Below are 15,553 nucleotides of genomic sequence, written 5' to 3' on the forward strand. Positions count from 1 at the left end.
ATGAAAGCCAGGCATAAATTTGTTATTTTACAATGAGTATTTTTTAAACAGCTTTTATTGACTTGATCAGTATATATCAGACTATTATATCCAACATTATTTATTGAACATAGCATAGGTAATAGTCTTGCTGATATTCTCTCACTCATTTCTCGTTTGAAATGAATGTGAATACTTTTTCCTTTTCTACGGGGCTCTACTCATCCCCTTTGAGTAAAAGGGCAGTTAACCTATGTAGATGTATTATCTTCAACATGGACAAGAAATTGTATTGTCACATGTACAGTTGTGGTAAAAAAAAAAAAGTTGTAAAAATAAGCTAAACATTAGTATCCTCTTTAATCACAAGTTATTAGCAATAGTGATCTATGTTCATCACAAATATTATGAGTTCAGAATAATATGTGTGGATGTAATTCTGTAAGTGTGTTTCATTAATGGTCATCATGTGATGTTTAATTGTTTTCACTTTATTTGAAATATGGATAAAAGCTCTTTTAAAATATGTAAATGTTTATAAATAAAACCTTTTTAAAGACATGTATTTGTTTAAAAACCACTCTTTATCTGATTATTTTTACTTACTAAATCTTCAACTGTTTGTGTAACAGTATGATTTGATGACAATGGATGAACTTGTGTTTAATAATGATTCCACATAATGTCTTTGTCCTGCATGTGGGTTAATTTGTTAATTATTTTTTTTTATGATCAAATGATTGTAAGATTTGCTGCATTGTAAGAATCATGAAAATATTGAGAAATGAGGTAACAATGATGAAAAGATATCCTTTCAAATGCTGCGAATAGTTCAAACCTCCAAATGATTAAAAATACATAGCCATTAACCAACAAAATAAAAATGCAAACATTTAAATTATCTAAACTAGAAGTAAAATAGTTCTGTGCTGTATTTATAAGTTACTGTGTAGTTCTATGTCTACCAAAAATACATATTTCAATACATATTTTATTTTCATTCATTCATTTTCTTTTTGGCTTAGTACCTTTATTAACCAGGGGTCGCCACAGTGCTATGAACCGCCAACTTTTCCAGCATGTTTTTATGCAGCAGATGCTCTTCCAGCCGCAATCCATCTCTTGGAAAATATTTTATTTTTTATCTTGCATTCAATAAAACATTATACAAAGTTAATTTTTATTTTCAGAATAACAACCGTCGCACTGTTATCTCACAACAAGTGCAGCAGTTTTTTGTTAGACATTCTAACAAATTAATACAAATGTTTCAAAGTAAGGACAAAAATAAAAGGAGATTAATTTTTTTTTTTTTTTAGAAAAATCCATGAGGACCAAATGGATCCATCAGATCTTTGATGTAAATCATAGGTTAATTTTTCCAGAGGTAGAAGTCTGGTTGCCTGACTCAGCCACATATTGACTGGAGGTATCTGAGCAGTTGACCATAATAATGTACATTTTTTGCCCAAGTATATGCAAAAATTAAATTTATCATAAAAATGTATCATAAAATTAATATTTTAAAAGCTCTTAATGTCACTTAATGTAATAATTTTATTTTAATATAGAGTTCCTTAAATCGTTATATGTTGTAAGCAGTTAGGCATACAATAATGCTCTTAATTTACAACACTGATTGATTTTAGAGGAATGCTTACATACTGTACATATCTATGTATTTAAAAAAAAAGACAATTTGGTTATAGATGACAATTTTATTTAATTTTTTACAGATTTTATTACATGCTTTAGATTCAGGGTTGAGGTCATCCTCTTCTGGATTACAGTAAAAGAACATCCACAGTCAATGTCATACTCATCAGCTGGAGCTTTATTTAAAAAAAATCTATGTTCTCTGCTCCAGCCAAAACTTGCAGGTACCTTGCAGGTCTCTAGATTGCACCATCGTATTGTTGTTTATTTCTCAGTTATTTTGTTGCTTTTTGAGAATGATGATCCATAGACCTTTTAACCCCTCTTCGTTAAGGGCACATGTCGAATCTTAAAAAAAGAACACAACAACATAAAAATATATTAATATTCTTTGGACTGGGTAACCTTATGCTTATGTCTGTGCCAAAAAATACAAATACATACCAGTACATTTCAGTAGCAAACAAGCAAGAAAGTTCTTTGAAAGAACCAGGATGAGTTGAAAGGTATTTATAGTGGTTGAACATCTCTGCCACAAGAATCCACTGCTTCTCCTGAAGAATCCTGACCAGCAGGATGATGTTGAACACCCTCCTCTTTGTTGCTGGGTCAGCAGAGTCTGAAATATATTTATGAAAAGAAAGTTGTATAACAAGGATTATACGTCAACTTTTAAAGAATCAACACTGACAGAAGTCTAGTGTCCATACCATGCAATATGACAAAGACATCCATATCACTTCTGTTTTTTGTTGTCTTTGCTTCTGCTACTGAAAAAAAAATGACAGTAATAGTAACACAATTTTTCATGACTACATGTAATATTAATAAGAATTTCCTCACCCTCTGCCCACTCCTCTACATCACAGACCAAAGTCTTCCAATTGGTTTCCAGTCACTGCCAGTTTCATGGATTCTGTTTTGCAACTTGCTTTGTAGAGCTGTTGCGGTCTACAGTGATAAGCAATCAAAAAATCACAATACTATTCAAATAGGTTACTGAACAACTAAAACAAATTCAACTGGATATTGTTACCTTCTGATATCAACAGGTCAGCGAGATGGCCAAATTGTTGAATATCTGCTAATTCCAGCACATGACCATGAGAGTTACAGTAGCATGTCTGGTCACTGCAATCCTATAGAAGAAATATTGCACTGTTCAACCTCCTTCCCAAAAGTAAAACCAGGCATATCCTGGTATGCCTCACTCCATTTCACCTGGTTAACATATACAAACAAACAAACAAACAAACAAACAAACAAACAAACAAACAAACAAACAAATAAATAAATAAGTAAACCAATAAGTTTTGGCATTTACTTGTAGATCAGTTTAAGACAATCACATAGTTCATCTATCTCAGATATAAACTCATGTGATTAGGCATGAAACACACTAAAATCATGGGCTTAAAGATGGTGCTGAAACTTTGGACAGCTTTTTGCAACTCTTTGGAGGTAGTGTCATTAGTTGATGTAGTCCACAAATCTTCCTGTCAATTCTTAATCCTTAGCTGTAAATAAACCTTCAAAAATGCCAGTGTTTGAAAAAGGAATGAAACAGTACAGAACAAGTGCATAACAGTTTATATCTTCTAATCTAATTTTCTTAGGTGAACATCACAGAGCTGTTTTCTTGTTAATTTAGTTTCAACACATACAGTTTAAAGTACCTCGTGCATTCTTGAAATGGTTATGCTTATGGTTCATATCTACTTAAATTGGCAGTATATCTAGTGTGAAAGCAGAACAGATGAAGGGCTCTTCCTTGCAAATACTATCCACCTTGTATTGCACAGACTCCCACTCAAGAATATCTCAGAAAAATGTCTGCTGAGATCTTAGCAGTCCATTAAAAATAATTATACCAACATATTTTCCACCAATGGAAAGAATATAAAAATACTTTAGGATATATTAATACTTGCATGACCAAATCTGAGATAAAAAGGCCATCAGTATGCCTTAGTTTAAATAAAACCAAAATTTTACTCTAGCCCACTGTCACCTAGGTCTACAGATACAGGAACTAATGGAAACAATGAAGTACACACTGACAGTCACTGGAGCAAGGCCCTCTCACAGTTGGGAAGATTGGAGTTCCTATGAGCTGTACCAGATAAAAACAACAAAAAAAATGTACATTTATAACATTTCTAACTTATCCTAAGACTAGTAGACAAGCAGCATAAGCAGTTCTAATTTCCTAAACCCCAATGTGGGCAGTTGATGGCCTATAAGGTGTCATAAAATCAGACAAAACAAAATACTTTCTGAAAAAGAAAAAAAATGGTTGGCCACTATCAACACCCAGAACAATTAGTTTTAAACAGTTAGGCCACAATATTTTGTGAGCTTATGCTGTAGTTTTTTAATGTTTGTCATAAACAATAGTAATAGTAAAACTAATGCGTTTCTTTCTGTTATTACAATAGTAGTGAAAGAATAAATGCATTTTATCTCATACAATCACATATGCCTAAACAATGTAGATATTTAATATACATGGAATGAAAAACTTCACTAACCCTTGACTGATTCCAGAGTGGTCTTGGCCTTCCTTACATGGTGGGGCTTTCTGCAGATCACCAAGTTGTCATCAAAACTTGAGCTTATAATTGAGATCTTGATGATAAATCTGAGTATTGAGGAATCACTCATGGTGATAGGCAGAAACAGGCTGAAAGACACAAGAATTAATCAAACAAATATAAATGTGTTAACAGAGATAGAGAGAGAGACAAGTGCAATTTAACATATAAACATGGGTAAAGTGATTTTACTTTTTGCTTATTAGAAAACAAAATTGGATTTTTAAAGAAATCTAAAGAACCTGAAAAGAGCAAAGAAAAAATATTCATATCTGAACAGTGAACACCTTATAATGTACACCTGTATATATATATATATATATATATATATATATATATATATATATATATATATATATATATATATATATATATATGTGTGTGTGTGTGTGTGTGTGGTAGATTAAGCTATTTTTTTGTTTAGTTTTGTGTTGTACAATGAATAAAATGTGCTCAGACGGGCAAAATTTCTGCCTTTTTCCTTTAAAGGCATGGAAAATAATTGTTTTTACAATAAACCTTTGGAAACACTTGATGTTCTTTAATATTGAAACAATTACGAATACATTTGTATTATTAGAGTTGCATATTGCATATTATATATAGATTTTGCACGAATTCTATTGTGGAAAACAACAATCTGGTTAACGTTACACTGTTCCTTATCTTAAAATGTATAACTTATATTGTTCTAATGCATGACCAACGTTATATGTGAGAAAAATATGTTTTTAATAAATGAACTTGATGTAATTAGATAACGTTGCTAGTTCACAGTACATGCTTTATCAACAAATCGTGTTTATTTGTTTACTTTTTACTTACCTTGTGGAAAACCGCAGTGAACCTTGGGATCGCAATGAACCTTGGGATAGCGAGCATAGACTGTAAAAAATAGATCGCCACATACAATGACTCCAACTTTAATAAATAATTTAAAATGAAAAATATCAGCCGAAAACATTTTTAAACTTAGTACTTGAAATTTAATATTTTTTTTAAAGTAAAAAAATAATAAATAATATGAATGAATCAAAGTTTTATTAGGCATAGTTACCCTAAACTGGACAACCGAATATATTTTCACTCATTAAATATAAAGTAAATGATAACATATTTATAAACACCAACTAATCTCCAATAAAAAATATATTATGCAGCATTAACGTAATATTTAATGTTGACAGTTGAACTCATCTGAGAACTCACCGCTGATGCAGTTTGACCAATAGCAGAGCGGCGTTAAACTCACCGTGAAGGGATGTCACGTGGGCCGAAGTTTATTCATACAGTAGTTTCGACCCCGTTTACAGACGCTTTTCATAAACAAAATAAAAATTACATATTTTTAAAATAAGAAAACTGTGATAATAGGCGTAAATCAGGTTTTAAAAAGTTTGTTGACATCTATTGGTAATTATACGAGCCTCCAGCGTCTCCCTATGACGCCTCAGGCTCAGGCACAGATTCTATAGGGAATCCCTGCACGTCTAAATATGACGCTAAAGGGGTACCCTGTGCGTCAATAACTGACGCCGAGGGTTCCTGACCAAGCGTCAGTATATGACGAGTTGGGAGTGAGAACGTGTTGGGTTCGCCTGCACAAACCATAGCAAATTTACAAAATGTCTAATAAGAATGTGCAGAAAACTTTTGAGTGGTAAGATTATTACAAGGAACTATATAGTTTGAGCAACGTGAGCAACTCATAATGTAAGAAACAATTCAGTCTGATTTGAAAAAGGCTCCAAAGCAACTGAGGTTAAACTCTGCTAAACAGTACCTGTTAATGAACAGTTTCTGTATTTTGTGATTCACAGGTTTTCTGTTTGTTGTGAATTGCATTATGGTACCTTGATTTTTGTTCTGTCAACTTTTGATCTCTGCCGTTTAACAGAGCAACATTTATTAATATTTTAGAAGTTTAAAACAACATATAAGTCATTATTTTTATAGAATTAAACCCAAAAAATAACAGTAAAATACATTATAAAAAAATTGTCCTATTTAAAAAGGCAGACGTGGTTGCTGGAATTTAACTTAAAAATAAATGTTATTAATAATTTGAAATAAACTTTTAACTGTACTTTGTTACACAAATAAAAACAACTATGATAATGTGGATGAGAAAAATGAGGAACCAAAAAGCTCATTACAAACAATTTTTCCCACAAGCAGAGAAACACTAATATATGGAGACTCTACACCATCAAGGTGTAACACACATACAATTAAAGTAATAGAAATAAACATTATTTATTAACATTAGATTCAACAAAACTCTAATGTGCATAACTCAAGAGAACCATATTAATGTCAACAAAAAGCATAAAAATGAAGCGTCATGCAGATAATTCTAGGAAGAATGAATGGTTATTCACTGTATATATTAAAGAAACTGCCTGTTAAACAGATCTTTTTTTTAGCCAGAAGATTACTGGAGAACTACACACAGGACACTTTAATGACCTTCAACTTCCATCATGCACCTCACACACACCAGTTTCTGCTTCCTCCTGATTACACACACACACAGAGCTGGAAGCTCATGATGGACTGACGACTATGATGATAAAGACACCTCATTCACACAGACTCTTTGCTGAGTCTTATTTTTCCCTGTGAATCATTACAAAGTGTTTTTTTCTGTTTGTCCTGTCATGTTTTGATGCTTATCTTGTTTACCGTTATTGATGTTTTGTATCCTGTCCTGTTTCTAATTCAGTGTCTAATAAATGTGTAGGGTTGGGTTAGGTCTCTGTTTTAGATTTCATCTAAATATTTCATATAGTCTCATATTTTCAATTAAACTGTTTACTTGTTTTGATAATGTATTATTTCTTAGTATCAATTGCCAAAAGAGTTTTTTTGTTAACTCAACTTCAGACATTTTAGGTCAGTGCAACTGATGTTTTCAATAACTGTGTAAACAAGAAAAAAACTAAAGAAAATAAGGATTATGTTGTTGTTTTTTTCACTCAACTTTAGGCATTCCAGTTCAGTTCAGCAGAAAAAAAATGTTCAGTTGGCACAACACAAAAAAGTTTTGTTACAGAGTAATTCACCTCTCCAGAAAACTAACAATCTTATGTTAACCCAACTAAATTTTTTTTTTTTGTATTACTGACAAATAATTTTAGGTCAGTGCAGCTGATGTTTTCAAAAGTTAAGTGAACATGTAAACGCAAAAGGAAATAAGGATTATGTTTTTTGTTGTTGTACTGGCTTAACATTTTTACAGTGTAAGGGGTTGTAAACCACTGTGGCTCACATGCATGTGAAAGGGCTTCCTAAAGATTTGTAAAGGATAATGCTTCTCAATGGGGTTTAGAGCACCACACTGATTGAAGTCGATCCAGATAAAATAAAAAAGGTAAAACAACACTGAATTCTCTTACTTAAACCCTCGAATGCTCAAAATAAAATTAATTCTTTTGCCCATACTATTGCAGCTCTTTAGTTTTCAGCTAAGCTGCTAGCCACTAGATGATTCAAATTGTCTATAACCATTAGGGATAATGTAAATGAAGGTATTTTTAATTACATCTGATAGATTTATGTAGTCGTATATTGTATAAAATAAAGTGACTAGAATATAAACCATTTTTATTCATTACAAGATCTAAAACTACATTGTAATCAATTGATTTATGCTTTAGGTTGTTAATGGAGAAAATGGATTATAATTGCAAAGACCAAAGCGATTTCCCAGATAAAGTGCAGTTTGAGTATACTCAGGGGATGCTTAGCGAAACCTTGTGGTTTAAAGTAATGGAAAATATTACAGCTTCTTGTGATACTAAAATAAACTGGTGTATGTTTCAAGGCTGTTTCCGGGTGAGATGAAACCTTCTAATGTGATTAAAATTGTCCAATCTGTACTGATTTGTCACAGCTTCTACAAACACTGCCATTTATATAGAACCATTGTAGAAAGATTCATATAAATAAAGTGCATGTTATGCTTGATTTTTGTGGTAAAAAATGTAATTATTGAAATAACGGTTACTGTGTTTTTAGGAAGCATTTATGGAAGTTGAAATGCATTTCATATAAACAGTCATCATTGGCTCTGGTTTTAACAATGAATTGTATTCTTTCTTTCTGTTATAATATTGACAACAATGCGAAAAGAAGAAATTACAATCAGATCATTCAATTACTGTTGTATATACAAAGCCTTAATCTTGATCCTAACCCTGACCCAATACACGACTGTGTGCTTTTTACAAAGCAATCCCCTGAACTTTCCAAAACTGCCTAAGATGCCTGAATGCCTCAAAGCTTTGTTCTCATGGCCATGAAACTATCCCTTTGACTGGATATGATCTAAAATGTGTGACCACGTTGTAATTAATTAATCAAGACTTTTAAGTCTTCAGGTTGTTAATGGAGGAAATGGGTTATAATTGCAGAAAGCAATTTGCCAGATCAAGTGCAGTTTGAGTATACTCAAGGGATGTTGAGCAAAACATTGTGGTTTAGAATGGAGGAAAGTCATTTAAACCCATCAGACCTCCTTCTTCTTCTTTATCATCAACATCTTCTGTGCTGTTTCCAGCTTTTTTTTCGAGGTAAGATAAAGCCTTCTACTGTGCTTTAAGCTTTCCTGTCTGTATTTGCTATATGTATTATACATTGGAGCTATAGGAAATACCAAATACGTTTTTTTATTAGTCTTTTGTGAAACGTTTATTTTTATGGATTTTTAAAAACCCTATAAGAATGTAACTGTTAAACAAAAGAACCTTTGTATATTTTTACAAAACATTATGGAAATTCTCTCTTTGCAATGTCTTTTCTAATGAAGTCATTATGAACATCTGTCTATTTGATCCTATATATGAAGAGTTTAGATGCAAAAACCTCTAAATGCCATCTGAAATTGTCCTCTAAAATGAGTATTTTTATCAGGCTCCTGTGTATATGCTCAGTAGCATCACTTTTATTGCAAAGAATAAGTAATTTTTCTTGTTTTTAAAGTAAAATATTTAAACATAAATAAAGAAGGCTGAGAAAAATGTTAATTTTCAATAGAAAGTACTTAGAAGTTTTTGCATCTGAACTCTTCTTATATACATACACACACACACACACACACACACAGTTGAAGTCAGAATTATTAGCCTCCTTTGAATTTTTTTTCTTCTTTTTAAAATATTTTCCAAATGATGTTTAACAGAGCAAGGACATTTTCACAGTATGTCTGATAATATTTTTTTTGTCTGAAAAAAATCTTATTTGTTTTATTTTGGCCAGAAAGTGCTCTAATAATTCAGGTAATAAATCTGACTTCAACTATACTGTATGTATGTATGTATATATATATATATATATATATATATATATATATATATATATATATATATATATATATATATATATATATATATATATATATATATATATATATATTTTTTTTTTTTTTTTTTTTTTTTTGTATACCTTTTATTTTCAGATAATTAGGCAACAAGCATTGTCCATCACTGTGTTTGTACGTGTCTAGTATAATGACCACCACACCAGTGAGTGGATCTGTCTGATTGATCCCTGGCAGTTATTTTATTGCTGTACCCTATGGTTTTATGCTTATGGATAGTCTGTAAAAAAAAAAAATGTATATATATATATATATATATATATATATATATATATAGTGAATTTGTAATGAGAAAAGCCAACAAGCAGTATTAAAGAAGCTTTTATTCAGATAATTTTTGCTCAGCAATAAAAAGTGTAAGACATTATTGTTATGCTTTTCCAAACAATGATTAATGATTTAATGTTTTTGAACAAATCTACTTGGCTAAATGAATGATTAAATTATTTTTTGTTAATCAGTTTAAAGGAATAGGTTAATAGAAAAATGAAAGTTCAGCTTGAGTTTTTTTCTTCTGTTGAATGCAAAACTAGATATTCTGAAGAATGTTGGAAAAAATAGCTATTGACTTCCATATTTCTTTCTTTATGGATGTTAATGGCTGCCATATTCTTCAGAATATCTTGTTTTACATTCACCAGAATGTAAAATGAATTCATTAAAGTTTAAAACTTTTTGAGATGGAAGTAGATGTGGAGGAAATTTTCAGTTACAAATGAATATGCATGAATCTGAAAATCAGAAATATTGAAACAAGACTAATCTCAGGTTTGTAAATATTTCAGTGCTAACCACAACGACTTTGGGTGACCATGACAGAAGTCTACATCAACAGTTCTGATAAATTAAACACATCCCAGGACCTTACCAAAGTAGACTCTGCAGAAGCAGTGTTTATCTGGATTGTATGCATCTTCGAGATCCCGATCCTCCTCTTAACCCTCTTTGCATTGTTTTTTCTCATCAAGTCTCACCGTGCTTCTTCAGTTTATGTGATTCATTTGATTCTGTCGGATCTGCTACAGATTGGGTTTATCTTGGTATTAACAACCGAGTTAGCAACAGCCAGACTGTGGAGTGCATACAAATACTGTTTGACCGCAGGCCTGTTTTTCATGGCATCTATTGCCATTGAGAGGTACCTTCTAGTTTCTCATCCACACTGGTACAAATCTCACCATTCTGTCAAAATGTCCTGCTTTGTTTCTGTCATCATCTGGTTAGTGCCTTTGACCTTTTCCAACTTTAAACAGCATGCTGTTTTTACACTGGTTTCTGAATGCATAGCATGTTTTATCCCTTACTCGCTAATCCTCATGTCTTTTATTGGAACATGGAGAGGTCTTTCTCATGCAATATCACTTACTTCTCACAAACGCAGATTCATTTTGGGCAGTTTGTCTCTTGTGCTGTTGAACTACACATTTCTAATCCTCCCTCTGACAATTATAAATATTTGTCTGATGATTTTTGGACAGCAGCATCCTTTTGTTTGGAAAGTGTATATATTTTGCCACTGTCTGTTATATCTCAACCCACTTGCTGACTCTTTATTGTACTTGTTCATGAGAAGCGATGCCGACAGCATAATGAAGTCTCTTTATTGTTGCGGCGCAGCAAAATTCACAACAGCCATATCTCACACCAACATGCATTCAATAACTGTACCAAGTTCTGTACACTAGTAAGCATCTTTTGCTGTATCCAAAAATCCCTCTATACCCTTAAATAGTCATTTGAAGAAGCATCCATTTCTAGTGGTGTCTGAAACAATAGTGGGCGTTCTGATGTGCACTCAATCAATCAATGTTCTGCAACACAGACAACCCATGTACACTCGACAGATGAAAATACCCATAGTGTACCCACAAATTAATTTCTGCAATTGAACAAAATATGATGTCCACAACAGTACTTACTTTACTTACTTACTATTTGTGTCTGTTTATAAATAGATTATTTAATTAAAGTAAGATTTGCATGCAAGACAGAAATCTGATAATTAGTTTCATTATCAATAACCAGCTCTCTAAGTGTTAAAAAACTATCACAGGGTTTGACCAAGAAGTTTAAAATCTGAAATGTCTGAGGGATTTATCAACCAGCAAAGGAAACACAAACAAAATTATTTCCTTCCGAGTGCTCGAATTCCTTTTCATTGACTCCTTCAAGTGGACTATATTAGTGGACTAATGAATGGAATAGTGAATGATGCTGACAGTTTCAGACACAGCATGCATGTTTTTGTGGTAGTTTTAAATCAGTTGCGAAGTCCTCATTTGTAGTTTCTTAATTTTAAACTTTTGGAAATACTTTACAGTATGGGTGTAATATTATCACAATTATGAGTTGTATTATTCAAGACTATAACCATCACGTTTTTAATGCATCAGCAACTAATGATTATTTTTATCTGAATAAAATATTAAGAAATGTATGAAATGCTGTTTATTAAATGTCTCATCTATAGCTGTTCCTTAAAAAATAGTGTGTCAATTATGAAAGTAGGTCAAAACGATGTATTTCAGCGTCCAATTGTCTCCTTTAATTAATCATTAACTAATGATATCAAAAGACTTTATCATGACAACATGTAGTGATCAATCCGGCAGTTGGATTCTTTGCATGAGTCTCTGGCTGCACAGGTCCATGCACTTCCATCATGACAGACTCTTATCATTCTCAAGGCCACTGACATTTTAAGGCTGCATCTTTGCCTCTTTTCTGTTTGGCCAGAGAAGAACTGGTCCACCGACTGAGTCTGGTTTCTCCCAAGGATTGTTCTCCACTTTATCAACTGCTAGGAAATCTGCTTCCTTGCCGCTCTCACCTGAAAATGCTCTTCAGTGGATCGTCCTTCAACACTATTAGACTGAACTGAGTCCATTTTGACCTAACAAGAACTACCAGCATTCTGCCATTAATCTGCGACCCATGTGATATACTGAAGATTTTCCACAAAGTGACATATTGTTATACTTTTTCCTGTTCATCTATTGTATGTGAAGAGGTTTTGACACAATCTACATTGTATAAAGCACTATAAAAATAAAGATGACTCCTGAAATGTAAACAAAGTGAAACACCCTAAAAGTCTGAAGTCTGTTGGCAAGGATGCAATTAGACCTGTCACAATAATCAATACATCTACCTATCGCACAACACATGGCCATGACCCATCATTTTAAGTGATGCAATATATGTCGCCCATAAAAAAACTATTTTAGCTGATTTTGCAACACCTCTATCTCTGTTGGAGGAGTCAGTTTCAGTATGGTTAATAAAACACTGTAGTATTTACTATAAATTACTATACTATAGTATATTTTCATGTGGGTCTGACAACTGAAAATACAGTAGATCTGGTCTCTGGTACATTTATTATTATTTATTTGTTTAGGATATTTGTTTGTTTCGCATTCTAATTCTTATGCCTAATTATTAAATAGTTCAAATGACTATATTTAGATGAAATATTCTTTGATAGTGTACTTGTATGATGACGATATTATATTGTCTATCTGATGTTTATCGCAGTATATTTCGGAGCAATATATATCAGACTACAAAAAGTAGATATTGTGACAGTCCTAGATCCAATACTTTTAATATCTACAGCAATGCTTTAATTCTTCAACAAACCAGTTATCTCACATTAAAAGACTTCCATATATCTTCAGGAATCATCATGGGTATATCTTACAGTATTTTATTTTCCTCTCAGTACAGACAGTCTAGTAATAATTTAATGACTAATAGATGATTGCTAGATGCTGTTACTTATGATTATAGTAAACAAAAATAAACTTCAGTTATTCATTCATTCATTTTCCTTTGGCTCAGTACCTTTATTCATCAGGGGTCACCACTGCATAATGAACCGCCAACTTATCCAGCATTAGTTTTACACAGCGGATTCCCTTCCAGCTGCAACCCAGAACTGGGAAACATCCATACACACACCACAACTACAGCCATATCACTCTGCAGCCCAAGACCGGATCCTCACTGAAGCTAAGCAGGGCTGAGCCTGGTCGGTACCTGAATGGGAGACCACATGGGAAAGCTAGGTTGGTGTTGAAAGTGGTATTAGTGAGGCCAGCAGGGGCCACTCAACTTGAAATCTGTGTGAGTCCTAGATTCCCAGTAAAAGTGAAGAGGACACTCTACTGTCAGTGGGCGCCGTCTTTCAGATGAGATGTTAAACCGAGGTCCTGACTGTCTGTGGTCATTAAAAATCCCATGGCACTTTGTGTAGGGGTGCCTCAATCGGCCCTTACGATCATGGCCTCCCAATTATCCCCATCCACTGAATTGGCTCCGTCACTGCCTTTACACTCTACCAATAGCTGTTGTGTGGTGAGCGCACTGGCGCAGTTGTGCAAGTGGATGCTGCACACTGGTGGTGGAGAGACCCCCCCTCATGATTGTGAAGCGCTTTGAGTGTATGGCCATGCATAATAAATGGGGAACCAGAGCACCCAGAGGAAACCTACGTGGACATGTGAAGAACCTGCAAACTCCAAACTGAAATGCCAACTAACCCAGTAAGGACTTAAACCAGCAACCTTCTTACAGTGAGACAACAGTGCTAACCACTGAGCCACCGTGTCTAATTTTTACCAAATATATACAATCGTAGTTTGCTGACCACAAATGGCCATTATTATTAGACAGAATCTAAAGATACAAAAGAAAAAAAAGCTTTTGTGACATACACTGCCTTTTGCAACAGAGCTATAAAAAAGCTACTGTATGTTTTGTGCTGGATCATGTGCACATTATACTGTGTCTTTACATGTGATTAAATGATTAAAAAATTTTTTTTAGAACTACCAGAAATCCTAGATATTTATTTAACAGAGGGTGATAAATAAAGCAAAAAACAGAGACATTACAAGCAATTTGATCGAACAAGACATTACAGTAAATAAGGTTTATTTTAATACAGAGTATTGATGGCAAGATCATATACTTTATAACACTTTTTAATATAGGAATAACTTACTAGATAGTTCAAGCCAGTGTTTGTTTCAGAAATCCTTTTCATTTTGCACAGATGTTCGTTCAAACATGTTTCTAGCATGTCAGCTCAAGCAGGTCACCTGAGTCAAGCGTATCAGTCAGCTGATAGATCAGCCGATTCATGATTTACACCCACTGAATACACACTCATTTAGCTGCATTTGCACTGCATCATTTTAGGCTGATGATATTGGTATTGTTCAGTGTATAATATATAGTGTTAAAACATTTCAAATGTATTTGACCCATTTAAAAGATATATAAATACAAAAATATAGATTAGGTGTATTTTTTATTATCCCTATGATCATTGGTGTGTATTACAGTTATTTAGCTACAATTTTAGAGTAAGGGTTTGCTGAAGACGACACACAGCAACAGTATTTATGGTGCAAAAAAATCAATGAAATGTACATACTCATGCAATGTTGGTGAACGTTCTGTATAAATTAAGACACATCTGTATACTTGGAGGATGGAAAACAATTACCAGCGTACAAGGCTGAATCAGAATAAAAGCAGGATTTTTTTATTTGTTTTCCAGGGAAAACCCCCAACATTTAAGAATGCATGAATATTTTAAGGCTTTCAAACAATTGTCATTATATATGAAGTCAATAGGGAGAAAACAGCCACTAACATAATGAAAATGTTGTAAATTTGAACTGTACACAAGGGTTAATATGGTACAGTCTGCATTGCAAAAACAAAGCAAAGTGAAGAAACAAGTGTAACTGTGTGTGTGTGACGCAGAGAGCACAGGGAGTACAGAACAGGCAGTACTAAAACAGAACATGGAGTTTTACAGTATGTTTAATTTTTAAGCAAAAACAATGATTTGATAATTGTATGATACTTTTCAATAAATGAATAGATTTTTATGAATACTAAAAGAAATGAAATATATATATATATATAT

The 15,553-nt window shown here is 32.9% G+C and overlaps 1 protein-coding gene and 1 long non-coding RNA gene across 11 annotated transcripts; one reads left to right on the plus strand and one right to left on the minus strand.

Moving 5' to 3' along the window:
* Positions 1-1,677: 1,677 nt before the first annotated feature.
* Positions 1,678-5,822, minus strand: si:dkey-46k9.4. 10 transcript variants are annotated; one of them, XR_015499570.1, is made up of 9 exons: positions 5,482-5,822; positions 5,055-5,114; positions 4,167-4,318; positions 3,697-3,748; positions 2,672-2,856; positions 2,479-2,586; positions 2,346-2,405; positions 2,080-2,254; positions 1,678-1,983 (listed from the first exon to the last, which is right to left on the minus strand). It is a non-coding gene; the product is annotated as a si:dkey-46k9.4 (long non-coding RNA). The 10 variants fall into 10 exon arrangements; XR_015499575.1 differs by having other exon boundaries at positions 2,346-2,402; positions 2,672-2,774; positions 5,439-5,822; XR_015499573.1 differs by having other exon boundaries at positions 2,346-2,402; positions 5,439-5,822.
* A 4,576-nt stretch (positions 5,823-10,398) lies between these two features.
* LOC137490359 (uncharacterized) lies at positions 10,399-12,673 on the plus strand. Its single transcript, XM_087267997.1, has one exon. The coding sequence runs from the start codon at positions 10,422-10,424 to the stop codon at positions 11,292-11,294; it is 873 nt and encodes a 290-aa protein (XP_087124123.1). The 5' UTR covers positions 10,399-10,421; the 3' UTR covers positions 11,295-12,673.
* The last annotated feature ends 2,880 nt before the right edge of the window (positions 12,674-15,553 follow it).

Source organism: Danio rerio, chromosome 9 (genome assembly GCF_052040795.2).
Source record: "Danio rerio strain M-AB ecotype USA chromosome 9, GRCz13ab, whole genome shotgun sequence".
In the NCBI taxonomy this organism is placed as follows: domain Eukaryota; kingdom Metazoa; phylum Chordata; class Actinopteri; order Cypriniformes; family Danionidae; genus Danio; species Danio rerio.